Source organism: Molossus molossus, unplaced genomic scaffold (genome assembly GCF_014108415.1).
Source record: "Molossus molossus isolate mMolMol1 unplaced genomic scaffold, mMolMol1.p scaffold_m16_p_7, whole genome shotgun sequence".
NCBI lineage: Eukaryota > Metazoa > Chordata > Mammalia > Chiroptera > Molossidae > Molossus > Molossus molossus.
In genome coordinates, this window is record NW_023425401.1 from 88,322,073 (window position 1) to 88,339,603 (window position 17,531).

At 33.8% G+C, this 17,531-nt stretch overlaps 1 protein-coding gene across 1 annotated transcript in view; it reads right to left on the reverse strand.

The window, feature by feature from the left end:
• Positions 1 to 17,531, reverse strand: part of POT1 (protection of telomeres 1) — a 96,302-nt gene that overhangs the window by 49,287 nt on the left and 29,484 nt on the right. The window contains exon 10 of the mRNA XM_036247459.1: positions 7,844 to 7,974. Coding sequence (XP_036103352.1) covers positions 7,844 to 7,974 — 131 coding nt within the window. The remainder of the gene's footprint in view (positions 1 to 7,843; positions 7,975 to 17,531) is intronic.

Consider the following 17,531-nt stretch of genomic DNA (forward strand, 5'->3'; position numbering starts at 1 on the left):
AAGATGTTTATTCTTTAATATTTCATTTAATTAGCATAAAAATTATAAAGTCAACTGGGCTCTATCAAGATCTGCATGACGTAAACTGTACAACACTACGCAAAATCTGTAGTTCTATTTTTTAAAGAACAAGGTGTAAGACTCTCTAATCCTATCAAGCTTGTGCTTTTACATTTATTAGTTTAAGACAGAATTTACAGAAGAAAAAACAAGTGACAGTCACTTATGAACGTAACAGAGAAAACTATAACACCTAAAATATAAGAGTTTGAAGTCAATCAAATGCAGCTGAGGCTAAGGTTCCATCAGTCTAAGAGAGCTGATAGGCCATTTTAGCTTTCTAAATTTTAAAGCTGTTATTAGATGCACATAAATTTATGAAGGCTACATACTTACAGAGCTACCCTTTTTTGACCTTGTGAAATGCTTTCTCCTGATCTTTTGTAAATTCTATCTAATATTAATATAGTTACATTATTTTCCTAATGTTTACCGTTTGCTTGCTATATCTTTTCTACAGCTTTACATCCAAATTGTTTGTGTCTTCATATCTCGTGGAGACATATTTGGTTCTTGCTTTTTATCAATTTTTTTTCTTGCAAAAGGAGTGTTTAGTCCATTATGTGTAAATGTAATCATTGATATGGTTATATTCAAGTCTACTATCTTGTTTCCCTTTAATAACGTTTTGTTTTTCTATTGTTCCTTTCCTGTCTTATTTAGAGCATATTAGTGTTCCACTGACTTCTTAGCTATGAATGAATCCTTAACATCTCAGTCGCATACTCTCTCAGCAAACAAAAGCCCAGGCCTGAATGGCATCACGGGGGAGTTTTACCAAACCTTCAAAGCAAAACTAATACCCACTCTCCTCAAACTATTCCCCAAAATTCAAGAATAAGAAAGATTTCCAAACTCGTTTTATGAGGCCAGCATAATTCTAATTCCAAACCAGAAAAAGACACTACAAAGAAAGAAAACTACAGGCCAATATTCCTGATGAACATAGACGCCAAAATACTTAACAAATACTAGCAAATCGGATCCAGCAATACATCAAAAAAATTATTCACCATGACCAAGTAGGATTCATCCCAGGGATGCAAGCCTGCTACAATATTCGCAAATAAATAAATAAATGTGATACACCACATAAACAAAATGAATGATAAACCACATGATCATATCAATAGATGCTGAAAAAGCATTCAACCAAATCCATCATCCATTTCTGATAAAAACGCTCAGCGATGTGGAAATAGAAAAATCATATCTCGACATAATAAAGGCTATGGCCTTTATATGAAAGACCTACAGCCAACATCATACTCAATGGGCAAAAACTAAAAGCATTTCCCTTAAGAACAGGAACAAGACAGGGATGCCTGCTTTCACCACACTTATTTAACATAGTACTGGAAGTCTTAGCCACAGCAATGAGACATGAAGAAAAATAAAAAGGAACCAAATTGGAAAAGAGGAAGTAAAACTATCATTATTCACAGATGACATGATATTAAACATAGAAAACCCTAAAGACTCCATCAAAAATCTACTAGACTTAATGAATTTGGCAAAGTAGCAGGATACAAAATTAACATCAAGAAAGTGACGGCATTCTTATACACTAATGATGAACTCACAGAAAGAGAAACTAAAAAAAACAATCCCATTTACCATGGGGCAAAAAAATTAACATACCTAGGAATAAACTTAACCAACCAAAGAAGTAAAGGACCTATTTCCAGAAAACTACAGGACATTGAAAAAAGAAACAGAGGAAGATATAAAAAAGGGGAAGCACATACCTTGTTCATGGATTGGAAGAATTAACATCATTAAAATGTCCATATTACCCAAAGCAATCTATAAATTAAATGCAATCCCCATCAAAATACCAACGACATACTTCACAGAACTAGAACAAATACTTCAAAAGTTCATATGGAACCAAAAAAGACCCCGAATAGCCACAGCAATCTTGAAAAAAAAAAAAAAAAAGGACAAAGTAGGTGGGATCACAATACCAAATATCAGGTTATACTACAAAGCTACTGTAATCAAAACAGCCTGGTACTGGCACAAGAACAGGCATATAGACCAGTGGAACAGAACAGAGAACCCAGAAATTGACCAAAGACATTATGTTCAAATAATATTTGACAAACGTGGCAAGAACATACAATGGAGTAAAGACAGCCACTTTAATAAATGGTTTTGGGAAAACTGGACAGCTACATGCAAAAAAATGAAACTAGACCATCAACTTACACCATACACAAGAATAAACTCAAAATGGATAAAAGACTTAAATGTGACCAATGAATCCACAAAAATCCTAGAAGAAAATGTAGGTAACAAAATTTCGGACATCACATGCAGCAGAATTTTCAGGTGCATTACCTAAGGCAACAGAAACAAAGAAAAAAATGAACACATGGGACTACATCAAATTCAAAAGCTTCTGCACAGTAAAAGATACAACTATTAAAATGGAAAGAGAACCCACTCTGTGGGAAAGCATAATTGTCAATGATACATCAGATAAGAGGTTAATTTCCAAAATATATAGAGTGCTCATACAATTCAACAAAAGGAAGACAAAGAACCCAATTAAAAAATGGGCAGAGGACCTAAATAGACACCTCTCCAAAGAGAACATACAACTAGCCAAGAGGTATATGAAGAAATACTCAACATCACTAATCATCAGACAGTTGCAAATTAAAACAACAATGAGGTAACTCCTCACACCTGTCAGAATGGCCTCCATCAACAACTCATCAAACAACAAGTGTTGGTGAAGCTGTGGAGAAAAGGGGACTCTACTACAGTGCTGGTGGGAATGCAGATGGTGCAGCCACTATGGAAAACAATATGGTGTTACCTCAAAATATTAAAAATTGAACTGCCATTTGACCCAGTGATCCCACTTCTAGGAATATACCCAAAGAAGCTTGAAACACCAATCAGAAAGAATATATGTACCCCCATGTTTGTAGCAGCTCTATTTACAATAGCTAAGATCTGGAAACAGCTCAAGTGTCTATCAGTAGACAAATGGATAAAAAAGCTGTGGTACATATACACAATGGAGTACTACGCAGCTGTAAGAAAGAAAGATCTCTTATCCTTTGAGGTGACATGGAGAGACCTGGAGAGTATTATCCTAAGCGAAACAAGCCAAGCAGAGAAAGACAAATATCACATGATCTCACTTTTTTTGTGGAATATAATGAACATAACAGTCTGAGGAACAGGGTAGACCCAGAGACATGGAAGTAGGGTACAGACTGACAACCCTCAGAACAGGGGCTGGGGGTTAGGGAAGAGATAAACCACAGAACTTATATGTACATATGCATAACCACATAACTGATGGACATGGCCTTCTCCAACTAAAAAAAAAAAAAACTTTCAGGGCTACTTATAACTAGCTAAGCTATCACCACAGAGTGTAAGACACACCACTATAACTAAACAGGAACATTTAATAATAATAAATAAATAAATCTTATAGGAAGACATCTTAATTTAAATCTATATAGCAACCTCAAAATATAAAAAACATCAAATACAATTAAATAAATAAATCTAAATCCAAGTATAAATAGATAAATCCTCTACAACAGTGGAGTCTTTAAAAGATGCTTTTCAATAGCTCATAAAATAAGTATGCACAAAATCAGAAAGGATATAGGAGGCCTGAAGGCACAATTAAGAAACATGATCTAATTTATATTTATATAGCACAGCACCAAACAAGATTGACTTGAGTGTTCGTGGATCATTTACTAAAATTAATCATATGCTAGAACAGCAATTTTCAACTGCTGTGCTACAAGACCTTTAAAACATGCACTACCTGACTATTTAGTCAGAGGCATGGCCTCTTTTCCCTTAAACCGTCAAATAAAAAAAAAAAAAATGACAACAGCTAACACAATAACAGCCACCTAGTGTGAAGGAATCGAAATTATACCTATTTTTTTGTCATATCAGCAAAATATATATGTTTTGGTGTGCTGCAGAATGTTATGTGTGCCATGAGATAAAATATGTTGATAATCGCTGTTAAAATATAAACATCCACATATTTCCAAATATTAAACACTTTAAAATATATTTTTTTTATTTTTTATCCTCACCCGAGGACATATTTGCATTGTAAAATATATCCTCTGACCAAAAATAAAAAGCTAACTATAAAACCTAAATTATTAAAAATGCATTTTTAATAAAAATAATTTATAATAAATTATTTACTTAAAATATATTCATAAATGTAATTTTAGAATTATATTGATTTCAGAGAAGAAATCAAGTGGAAATTAGTAGATATACTGAATTGAAGGATAATGAAATTATCAAACATTAAAACTTATTGGGTAAAAACTAAAGTAATACATAGAGAAAAATTTATAGGCCTATTTTACAAACAAAGAGAGGTTGAAATTCAGAGATGCAGAGATTCAGACTCCCACCTCAAGAATCTATGCAAATATGATATCTGAAACCCAAGGAAAGTGGAAAAACATAATCAAGGAAAGAAAAATAAAAACACACAATAGAGAAAAACCAAAGTGAAAAGCTGGTTCTTTAAGAGATTAATAAAATTGATAAACCTAAGAAGACTAATCTGGAAAAAAAAACAAAAGAAACACAAATAATATAAAGACCAAAAAAAAAAAAAGATTATCATTACAAGTCCTAAAACATCTTAAAAATAAGCGATATTATGACCAACTTTATATCAACAGATTTGACAATCTGGAAAAACAGACAAACTTTTCTAAACATTACTTTTACCAAAGCCCTTGAAATTGGTTGATAAGAACCTATCAGTAAAAGAATGATCAGTCCCAGGTAGCATCACCAGTGCATTATTCCAAGCATTTAAGGAAGAAAAAAGAAAAGGAATCTTGCACAAACTCTTCTAGAAGTGAAAAGGTGGGCACCCTTCCTGTTTTCATGAGGCAGCATAGCTTTAATTAACAAGAAAATTTTAGGAAAAACAATTATAAATCTAAATAAAAAACAGAAAAACAATAAATGATTTAAAGGAAAACTCCAGAGCCATCTTCATAAGGTAGACAAAGATTTCTTCAACAGGACATGAAAAGTACTGACTATAAAAGAAAAGTTAATAAAGACTACAGTAAAATCAAGAACTTTTGTTCATCAAAAAACACCGTTAAGAGAGTAAATAGGCAATCCATAGTTTAGGTAAGGATACTCACAATCCATATGCTGACAAAAGATGTATAACCTAAATAATACAACAAAACTTCCACAAATCATTAAGAAAAAGAGATAAAATCCTTAAAAAAATGAGCAAACTACTCAAATAGACACTTTATACAGAAGATATTCCAATTTTAAAAGGTTCTCAATTTCATAAATTTCAGGGAAATTCAAGTTAAAACCATGATGAGATACTAACACACATTTAACAGAATAGCTATAATGGAAAGTCAAGTGTTGGTAAAAATGTAAACTACTGGAAATGTAAACTGGTAAAAAAATTTAGAAAAATTAAATGTGAACATAAGCATACCCTAAAACCCAGGACAGTACTGTTTGGTGTATAATCATCTAAAATGTATATGCATAAATTTATATAATTATAATTATATAAATATATACCTAAACATATAATTATAAGTAAATTTATATAGAGAATTTATATATATTTTTATATATTTATACAAATATATAAAAATTTATATATAAAGTCCTGGACAGTTTTGCTCAGCAGTTAGAGCATAGGCCTGCGGACCAGAGAGATCCGGGTTCGGTTCCTGCTAAGGGCATGTACCTCAGTTGCAATTTGTTCCTGGCCCCGGATGGGGTCGTGTGGGTGGCAACCAGTTGATGTGTCTCTCTCATGTCGATGTATCTCTCTCTCTTCCTCCCTCTCTCCCTCCCGCTCTATCTGAAGATAAATGCAAAAATGTCCTCAGGTGAGGATAAAAAAAAAATATTTATATATAAATAATGTATGCATTACAGATTGTTTTATATAGTTATACAATTATATACACTTATACATTTTTAAATAATTACAGTCAAATTCTTGAAAATGTTAGAGTAACATACATTCTTCCCCTCAAGCATGTATACAAAAAAACTTCTCTTTCTCCAATTTAACAGTTAAACCATAAATAAATCAGAAACTGATATAAATGCATATATAATTATTATAATGCATATTCACTAAAAAATATGTACTAAACTGTTTATAGCAGCATAATATCCTCAAACTGAAAACTACCTAAATTTCCAACAAAAAATACACAATTACTGATATAGTCACACAATGGAACAATGGAATACCATTTGGCAATGAATACAAAGTTAAACTATATGCAGTAATATGGTTGAATCAAACAAGCATAAGCCATACACGGGGGGAAAAAAGCAAAAACTAAAGTCTATTCTCTTTATATAAAGAACAAATACAGATGATACTAATACATGTTGTTAAAAGTTATGAGACTCTTGACTACTGAAGGTGGACAGAGTGTTAATGACAACCTTGGGTGGAAATATTGGAAGTTTCTAGAGTGCTAGTGATATGAATATGTTTATACTATGAATATGAACAGAGAAATATATATTCTACTTCAATTAAACAACAGAAGAATAACTAAAAATGTTAAAAGTGGAGGTCGCATTGTATGAACACAAATATCATGGGACCCAACAGTGTGTGAGAAACAAGCTACTTTGTGAAGTTTGAATAAAACCATAATATAGTGCTACAATATTTCTATTTTTATCTTCATGCACATATTCTCTACTGTTCATCTAGACTTAGAGAAAGGGTGCTGACAGGTGAAGAGAGATAATTCCCAGTACAGGTAAGAATAGAACAACTGGAATACTGTGCCCATTTACAGGTATCACGCTGACCTCGAGGGGCACAAACTGAAGTAGTTAGAAGAACAAGACAACAAAGATGACGAAGTGGTTGCACAGAAACCCATATAACAAAAGGGAAAAATGAGGGACTAAAATTCTTAAAACCTAAGGGACTAAAATATTAAAGTACTAAAAACCTGATTAAAAAAAAACAAACAGATATTATTTAATAGCTTTACTTTTATATCAAAGGTTTTTTTAAATATTTAATTATTGAACTGCTAGCAGAACTTTAAAAATATCTAAGTATCTGTTCATATTTTAACACATCTAATCAACTTATTTGGATTTTCTATTTAATATCTCAATGCTTTCATTGTACCTGAATTAATACAACAAACAAAAAAGAATATACCATCTCCCAATCTTTATTCACTTTTCTTGAGGTTGTCCTAAGACTTCTTTTTTACTGATATTGCTCAGAAGAGAGGGGTGGAGGGAAGGGATAAACCAAAGAACTTACATGCATGTATGCATAACCGATGGACACGGACAACAAAATTGGGGACGGGGTGGGAGGGGATTGAGAGGAGGGAGTCAATGGAGGTAAAAAAGGAGAAACATCTGTAACAAAATAAATTAATAAAAATAAATACACACAATAACTTAAAAAAAAAAAGTTCTGTATCCAATTTCACATGGAAAATATTTAAAACATCAACTATATTTAGTAGCGAGAAGACAGAGCAACCAGTCTGAGTCATGGCATCTAACACATTTCTGTGGAAGGAGGGCAGGCAGTTTGTTCAAAGAGGTTTCCTAACAAAAATTATATGAAGTCTGATACAACTTACATTTCTTCTTATCTCCTAAAATGTCATGTTCTAACAAAGCAACCACATAATTAGTGCTAACTAGTTTTAGTGAACAATACAGAGCTCTTCAAAAAAATTTAAGTTCTAGACAGTAAGAATTATACCTTCAGCCTGTGAAAGCGAACAATATCTCCATTTTTATAAATTATTGGGAGGCTTTCATAATTTCCACTAAAGAGTAGGCAGGTTAACTTGACACTTGTCTGGTCCACAATGGTAACAACCGAACAATAATCTGGAAAACACAAAAATATTTTACCTGACTTTTAGTATTGCAAAAGATTTGACAAAATAAGAATATGCTCAGTTCAAAATATCAAACAAACTTTATCCCTCCCTTTAATTAAGTTTTCTAAGAATAAGATAAAAACATAGACATTTTCTTTGCTCTCAAAATGCACTAGAAAAGTATTTAAAAATTTTTTTCTTTATTTATTGTAGAGAGAAAAGGAGAGGGATAGAGAGGTAGAAACATCGATGAGAGATAACATCAACTGGCCGCCTCCTGCACGCACCCCACTGGGGATCTGGCCCACAACCTGGGCATGTGCCCTGACCGGGAATGGAACCGGCGACCTCTTGGTGCATGGGTTGATGCTCAAACACTGAGCCACACTGGCTGGGCACTACTCATTTTTTGAAAATATGTTTTTACTGGTTTTAGAGAGAGAAAGGGAGAGGAAGAGAGAAATAAAAACACTGATGAGAGAGAAACATGGATCAGCTGTCTCCTGCACACCTCCCACTAGGGATGAAGCCTGCAACTTGGGCATGTGCCCTGACCAGGAATGAAACGACACTCAACCAACTGAGCCTCACCAGCTGGCACAAGTTACCCATTTTAACAAATACTAATACAGCAAACTATTAAAATAAATTTAACTTAACTACTCCAAGAAGTGAAGTGTTCTACCAAATACCTACATACATACACACATACATAAACAATCCTTCAATTACTACATAAAATGAAGATATTTTTCCCGTAACTCATTTTTTACTTATTCCCAAATGAGAAAAATAAAGTTGTGAAATTCGAGACAACTTACAATTTCATATTTTAATAATAAATTTAAAAAGCTAAGGCAAATTAGTAGTGTATTTCTTGACAACTAACATCAGCAGGGTAGGGAGTACAGTAGAAAACCCTTTGATAAAGCAGTACTCTTACTTCACCTAAAGAGCACATGATCTCTTAAAAATATATTCAAACTTTTAATAAAGTATTGATTTTAACTACTTTAATACATTAGTAAAACTTCATATTTAAACTGTTGACAAAGTATTTAAATACTTTAACACCTGTAATACTTCATGTAACTTGATATAAATACGGAATGATAACAAATGATAAATTAAGCCCTATGTTCTGCAATCTTGAGCAATTCACCTAATTTCCTCAGTATGATTAAGTGTAAATTGCCTTGAAGTTTTATTATAAGAAAAAGCTGGTAGTACATGTAAGTAAGGTCGTTAATCAAAGAATCATCCATGGATAAATTACATAATCTGCAAAAATAATACCTCCATGAAAGTGGCTTCACCTCCTCTTTATCTACTACAGCACTTTTTAAACTAATCAGCATTCCTGGTACTATTTCTCATTTGTATAAAAGTTTATTATTGGAACATCTAAGCAAAAGCTATGAAGGCAAACCACTGAATCAAGGCCATAGTATATGCTATAATCTTTGTTTTACAAGGGAACATTATACAATACACATATAACAGCACTCTCTTTATTAGGCTGGTGTGAGGTTACATAATTTCTCTTCATGTTTTTATTATATTGCAAAAGATCATGAGAAGAAAAAGAAGAAAGCATATTACTATGACATACACACACACACACACACACACACACACACATACACACATGTAGAGAGAGAGATTAAATAAATAGGTAGGCAAGTACACAAATAGGCGTTCTATGAGTTTGTAGTTCGTAACTGTTATTCTGGAATTACAAAGGCTAATAATGGTCTCTATCTTCACAAAGGTTGTATTTAAAATAAGGAAGACCAAACAAGAAGAATATTTTTAAAAATACCTATAAAAGTATATTGGTATTCAGTAATAAAAATTGATACCTGCTACAACATGGATGTACCTCAAAATCACATGCTAAGTGAAAACAGCCAGAAGCAAAGACCACACATTCTGGGGGTCTTTTACATGAAGTATCCAGAAAGATATAGAGACAGAAAGCAAATTAGTGGTTGCCCAGGACTGGGGATGGGAACGAGGATGGACCATAAACAGAAAAGAGACTTTGGGATGTGGTGTTGCTTGTTTATGCTTTCCCAATGCATAACAATAAAATTCACTGTTCTTGATTAAATCAGTTAGCATCAAGCATCCAAATCGTAGCACTGAAGTTTTATTGGTATACCTTGTTAGTTATCATCTCCTTGTCCACTCTATTTGACATTAAAATCGTACCTTTTTGTAAACTTTCATTTTAATTTTAACTTCCAACAGAGCAAATATAAACACAGGTACTCTACTGTCTGAATCCTTCTGAAATGTGATGAAACCCATAACCATGAACAAGATCAGAGCTCAGCAGACATGGCCTGTGGGCCAACTGCCTAGTGTATAAAGTTTTACTACAATATAGCATAACCTGTACCTCTTCTGATCCAAATGTGCACATTTATACAACAGAGAAGATACTGCATCACACTTAGGGCATCCTGAGCATAAACAACAATCCATATGAAAGGCATAACGGAATTTAGTAAATAGGAGGTAAAATATTATTTAGAGGTTCATACCCCTGAAGAATACAGCAATACAAATTACATAACAAAAGGTTGATAAACAACTTCAATTTAGTAGTATTTGATGTTTCTATACTCCTTTTATTCTTAATTTTATATTTTTAAAAATATCACTAGCTGGAGATGGGAGTGAAATTAGTCCCTCATAGATGAAGCCTTCTTCATGACTTTAGCAGTTCTCAACCTGTGGGTCGTGACCCCTTTGGGGGGGTCGAACGACCCTTTCACAGGGGTCACCTAAGACCATCGGAAAACACATATTTCCGAAGGTCTTAGGAACCGAGACACCGCTCCTCCATCCGTCCCCAGGCAGGTCCGCCCACATGCAGATATGCCACATACAACATGAGGAACTGTATTGAAGGGTTGCCACATTAGGAAGGTTGAGAACCACTTTAAAGACATTTGTGATTTAAAAGTGTCAACAGGTTAATAAATCACCCAGAGATCAAATCTACTGTGGAAAAAGGACAATTAATAACATTTTCATCAGAACTTCAATATCTTTTCATTTAATCAGTATTTATGTGCCTTCGGGACTTTAAAAAAATTTCCCAATAATTTCATACATATAAATAAAGCTATACAGTATCTTATTAGACAGGCAAATCCAATCATTTGCTAACTGCTGCTGACCTTACTTCCATATCTTATTTTACAATCATACCTTTTTCTTTCTTCTCAATGTCACAACCCAAGTTCATGTCCTTTTTTATCACAATCAGGTTATTGTAATAATTACTTAATAGCATTCCTACATCTCCGCCGCCTCCTACGTACAACACTGTCATACCACCACGTGGTTCTCCTTCAGTCTTGCACTCCTCCTGAAACACCTCCAGGTATTTCTACTGAAATACAGAATAACGCCCTAAGCATTTAGCCAGGGATGAGACTGGACACAATTTGACACTAATCTATCTCTCCAAATATATTCTCCACCATTATTCTTCAAGCTCTTCATATTTCAGACAAAATGAACTTCAAATTCCTTGTATAAATCCCACAGTGCCCTATGTATATGCTTTCTTCATACACTATGTTGCCTGAATTTATTCAAGTCAAACACTAGCTCTATTACCTTAGTGACCTTAAGCAAGCCTCTTAAATTCTGTCTTGGGTTTTTCAAATGTAAAACTGAAGATTAAATGAGATAATTTATAAAAAATACTCTTACAAGGGAAGTATAGTCACATGTAATCTTCAAGGGCTCACGTATTCAGAAAATCCCTTCTCTCCTATACCTTCTCAGATTCCCACAACTACAAGTAATCTTCCCCTTTTGGCCTCCCTGTTATACTTCATCTTCTCTCACAGCAACCCCACTTTCTACCTTGTATACCTTTTATTTTTAATACAACTTAAACGTAAAGAGTTTAAATGTATACCTACACACACCAGGCCCTTTCTCCCTTACATAGCTTCTAGATAATATTACATTTCAGTATGCCCTATTTCCTTGAATATGGTGTAAAAAAATGATACTTATACAAAGTTCAAACAACAGATTTACTTTGGTCCAGAGTTTATCACAAATTGAAGATAATTTTGTAAGGGTTAATGTGATTCAACCAGCAGAATGTTCATTTGTTTCCCAAGGAAGATGGAATGCATGAGCCTGAAACACCCACTCCCTTTCTAGAATCTTAGGAAGAAATAAAAAAGCAAAATTTCCATAAGTGCCCAGCCAGTATGGCTCAGCAGCTGAGCGTCGACCCATGCACCAAGAGGTTGCCGGTTCGATTCCTGGTCAGGACACATGCCCAGGTTGTGGGCCTAATCCCCAGTGGTGGGGCATGAAGGAGGCAGCCCATCGATGTCCTTTTTCATCAATGTTTCCATCTCTCTCTCCCTCTCCCTTCCTGTCTCTCTAATATATCAATAAAGAAAAAAATAAAACAAAAAAATTCCCGTAATTATTCAAATAACTAAAAATAGATAAAGATATGTGAATTAAATGTTAACATGTTTACATGTTAAATATTGAAAGCCTGGTATCTACTAAGGATTGTGCTAGATGCTATAGCAGGAAGAGAAGCTTCAGTCAAATAGGTAATTAAATCCTTGTGTGATCAGTGCAATAACGGATACTCTGAAAGCACAGAAGAGAGCATCTAACCCAGAGGCATGCTGGGATGGGGTGGGTCAATAACATGCTTTAGAGCAGGATTTCTCAACCTCAGCAGTACTGACATATTGAGCTGGATAATTCACTGTTTCAGGAAAGGGGTTTTCCTGTGCATCATAAACTATTAAACAACATATCTACACTAGATTGCAGTTGTGCCAATTACAATTTCTCCAGACATTGCCAAATATCTTCTGGGGGCAAAATCACCCAGGATTGAGAATCACTGCTTTAGAGAAATATCTATTCTGAGTTCTGAAGAATCACTATTTAGCCTGGTAAAGAAGAAGAAATAACATTCTAGGAAAAGAGAACACCAAGAACAAGTCCTCGAGTCAAGAAACCAAAGTAAGCGAGGATTTCACTAGGGCTACTGAAAAGGGTAAAAGGTCAGAGGTTTAAAAAAAGTGGGTTAGAAATAGGATTTTTAAAAATTAATAGCCTGTAAGTAAGAAAGACAGAAATAGTTATCTTCTGAATATAGCCTTTCTTCCCCTCTCAAAAAATAGGTTTGTGGGATGGGGTGGGGGCATTCTTGTGACACAGCCTTGCATAAAGCAAATGATACCCTTCGTATATTTCAGGGACTTTAAAGAGTTTTGTTTACTGGCTCTGAAAATACTGGACTAAAAAAGGCCATCTTTTTGGTAAGTTTATATTTTCACATCAATGAAGTGGTAACATACCTAAATATATTTTTATTACATTCTTGTATTTTCACAAACTTGAAAAGCTGTGGGTTATTAATTAGTAGATCTATACTACCTATTTAGTTCGATACATGGTTGAATCAAGTTTAAAAAACTTTAACCTGTAGGGTAGGCTCCTGTCTATATAGTGTAGCAAAACAAACTGTACTGCCATCAAATTCTCTGTAATGTAGATATCTTGAAGGCCCACCAGCTGAGTAATTTTGTCCCAAAAACTTACCAAAAAATTTATTTTGTTTTATCTAAGTTTACTAGACTTCAGCTTCATTTAAACAAAGTTTAAAAGCTACTTAAGTGTTTTAAATATACACCATAGTATATTCCCAAAACTGAAACTTCTAGAAATGAAATGGCTATAGTTAATGTATAAATAAGATTAAAAGGAGTAATAAAACTTAAAATAGAGGCAGACCTACATCTTAACTTCTAACATATTCCTTATAAGCTATACTCATCATACTACTTCATTAAAATTCCACAACTAGCACAAGTGACTAATTTTCCTAGTAAATTACATGTTATTTTATGCTAATTCTAATAAACTTACTAGTAACACATATTATCGTGTTTTAACATTTATCTTACAAAAAGCTAGACACAGAGCTAAGGAGATACAACATACATGGCACAGTGTGTGTGTGTGTGTGTGTGTGTGTGTGTGTGTGTGTGTGTATCCCTTTAATGACAGTGCTGTCCTGATAATGCCAAGGTTTCAGGTTTGATCCCCAGTCAGGGCACATACATGAATCAACCAATAAATACATACATAAGTGGAACAACAAATCGATGTCTCTCTCTTTCTCTCCCTCTCTCTCTCTAAGGTCAACATAAAACAATATAAAAACATTTTTTTTAAATCCAAATTTATGTATGAGTTCAATGGAAATTCTAATCTGGTTTCAAATATTATTTATTTATTGTTAATCCTCACCTGAGGATATTTTTTTTTCCATCAATTTTTAGAGAGACAGGGAGAGACAGAGAGACAGAGAGAAAGAGAAAAGAGAGAAAGAAACAGCAATGTGAGAGAGACACATTGACTGGTTGCCTCCACATCAGGCTGGGGGTCGAACCTGCAACCCAGGTATGTGCTCTTGACCAGGAATCAAACCCACGACCCTTTGGTGCATGGGCCAATGCCCTAACTGTTGAGCCACACTGGCCAGGGCTGGTATCAAAGATTTTTAAATCCAGATACCAGTATGTATATTGTAAATATACTCAAAATACTCATCTTAAACACACTATAAAATTATAAATGAAGAAACCAAAAAACTGAGATTAACAAGCAGACTGTAATATCATACAGAAAATCAGAATGGAGATAAAGAATCCTACCAACCCTAACATTCCCCCAAAATTCATGTAGAGATTGTAGCAAATACTCTGCCTAATGATTAAAAATGGGGCAACATCTGAATAGTCACATATTGGGAAAAGAAAATTCATCCCAGATTCTCTGTTAGGTGTTGCCTTGTATATTGCTATATACAGGTATGCATGTATTCATATACACACACACACGTATATGCACACCTGTATATATATTATTTAATAAATCATTTTGATACAAATCAGTTATCAACAAAAAGGTAGATCTTTTCACACTACATAAAACACAAAATTCCAGGCAATATGTGCAATATCTGTTTTAAAAAATATAAAAGAATTTTAAGAAAATACACACTAATATTTTTTCAGGTCTTACTATTGGTAAGCCTTTCCAAACATACAAAAACCAAACAATAAAAAAATATGACTTTACAAGCATTTTAAACATTTTTATTACAAAACTACCAGCACTACAACTAAAATGTTGGGGTAAGCATCTGTAACATGTATGACAAGAGACTAGTATCATTAATAATAAACAGTATCCAGAAATCACTGAAAAAAGACAACCAAGTGAAAAATAAGGAAAAAATTTTTTTTAAATTTTCTTAAACAACAATGTGTAAGGTGGGGGTGGCATGAGTGAAATATACTGAAGTAGATCTTGAAAATGCAGATCCTAGCACCCTACATCCTAGCACCCTAAGCCAAGACGGAAATCAAAGTAATTTATACTTGAGAATAATTTCTGAACACCTAAATATTACTATAATCCATTTGACCTAGGATGACATTGATAGCCACTTAACACATCTCATTTATAATAATTCTGAATACATGATCTTTTAAAGACTAAATACTCACTCTATGATATAGTTCTATCAAAAAAGTAAACCTGTTGATTGCATATGTAACCAAAACAATCTGAACCAATTAGTTTATTACATATGACAACCATAATAAATTCAATACAGAAAACATTTTATTTTGGTCTAGAATACAAACAAAGTGTATACCACCAAAACAACACAGGTCTTTAATAAGGACCCCTGAAAAAGACTGCTGTAAGAGCATAAAATTATGTTTCAATATACTGGTGACATCCTATTGCTTAAACTTATACTTAAGTCAACTTGTTCTGCAGTTAACTTTTGAAATTGAAAAGTTCATGTTTTCATTATAAAAGTATGACAGCCTTTGTTGCTATTTCTAAAGTTTGGAATGATGGCCTCTACTTCCTCATCTATCAAAATCCAATTTATCTTTGAAAGTTCAGCTCAAATGCTATCATCTCTCAGAAGCCTTTCCCATTAGCACTGATCTCTCTATTCTTGCTCCCACGGCACTCTGCGTTTCCTTCAGTCACAGCATACAACTATGCCTCGGAGCTAGCTGATTACATTTAGGTCTCCCTCACTCGTAAACTGAGACTCTATCATTTTATCAGTATGGACAACAACTAAGCCTAGTACAATGTTCACAAATAAATTTTTTAGAGGAATAAATAAAATAATGTACCACAGATTTCAAGAACGCATAAGAAAACAGTACAGATTTTTATTAGTCATTAAAATAATTCAATGATAAACCAATAAAAGGGCAATATCCTAAATTAGCAGGCTAATAACTTGTTAGAGGAAAAGATCATAAAAGAAATCTTAGGATATGAACAGAAAGCCAGACAGAAGCCTCAAGCTTCATTAGGTAAGTCATTCTTGAATCCAACAAAGCAAGCAATACAAAAGTGAGAGGAAGAAAGATCTTTCTCCACCTTCATTCTCCAAGTGGAGACTAACTTTCTACTGGCATGCACGGAGTAGCTGGAAATTAGTTGAAAAGAGGCTTGGCTCACCTTTCCAAATCCTTAAAGATGGAAGCGATGACTAGCCATGCCCTGGCTGCTTTCCATTCCTGAAAGTAAGGTAGCCAAGCACCTGGGAAGTCTTACCTCACTCAACTAGACTTAATACATTTTTTAGCTTCTGAGAAATAAAAAACTCTATGCCTGTCCAATCTACAACCTCCATCCATTGTTCAACTTCAAAATGTACACTGAAAAAACATGGCATGTTTTACAAAGAAGATTCTATCTTATATAGTCAACAATATAAAGGACAGAGTTTTACAAATTGGGAAAAGACTAAGAACAAAGTAAACTCAAAAATAAATACAATCATTGTATTGTAATTATTAATTTATCTGTCTGAATCATAAACTTAAATTCTTTGAGGGTAGAAACAGTAACATATATATTTGAATTTCCCATGTCTATATAATACCTGGTGTTTAGAAAGTATCCAATAAGTGTTTGTTGAATAAATAAATGAATGAATGAGTGAACAACCACAAAAAAACCTATGTATTTATTTTTATTCATTTATTTATTTTTCCTTTATTGATATATTAGACAGAGGGAGAGGGAAAGATGAAAACATCGATGAGAGAGAATATCGATTGGCCACCTCCCGCATGCCTCCCACTGGGGATCAGGCCCTCAACCTGGGCATGTGCCCTGACTGGGAATCAAACCAGCGACCTCTAAGTGCATGGGTCGATGCTCAACCACTGAGCCACACCGGCTGGACTTATTTTTGTTTTAAATGCCATATATTAAACCAAGAATATCTGTTGTGATTTTTTATATTAACTGATTACTCAAATATGATCAGGAGTTTGCAATGTGGGACTTAAAAGGGGAGCATGAACCTGTGATAGTGTATGCTTATGTTTTTTTAAATCCTCACCCAAGGATATATTTCTATAAAAGGGCAATATCTTCAGATAGAGTGGGAGGGACAGAGAGAGAAAGAGAGAGAAACATTGATGTGAGGGAGATACA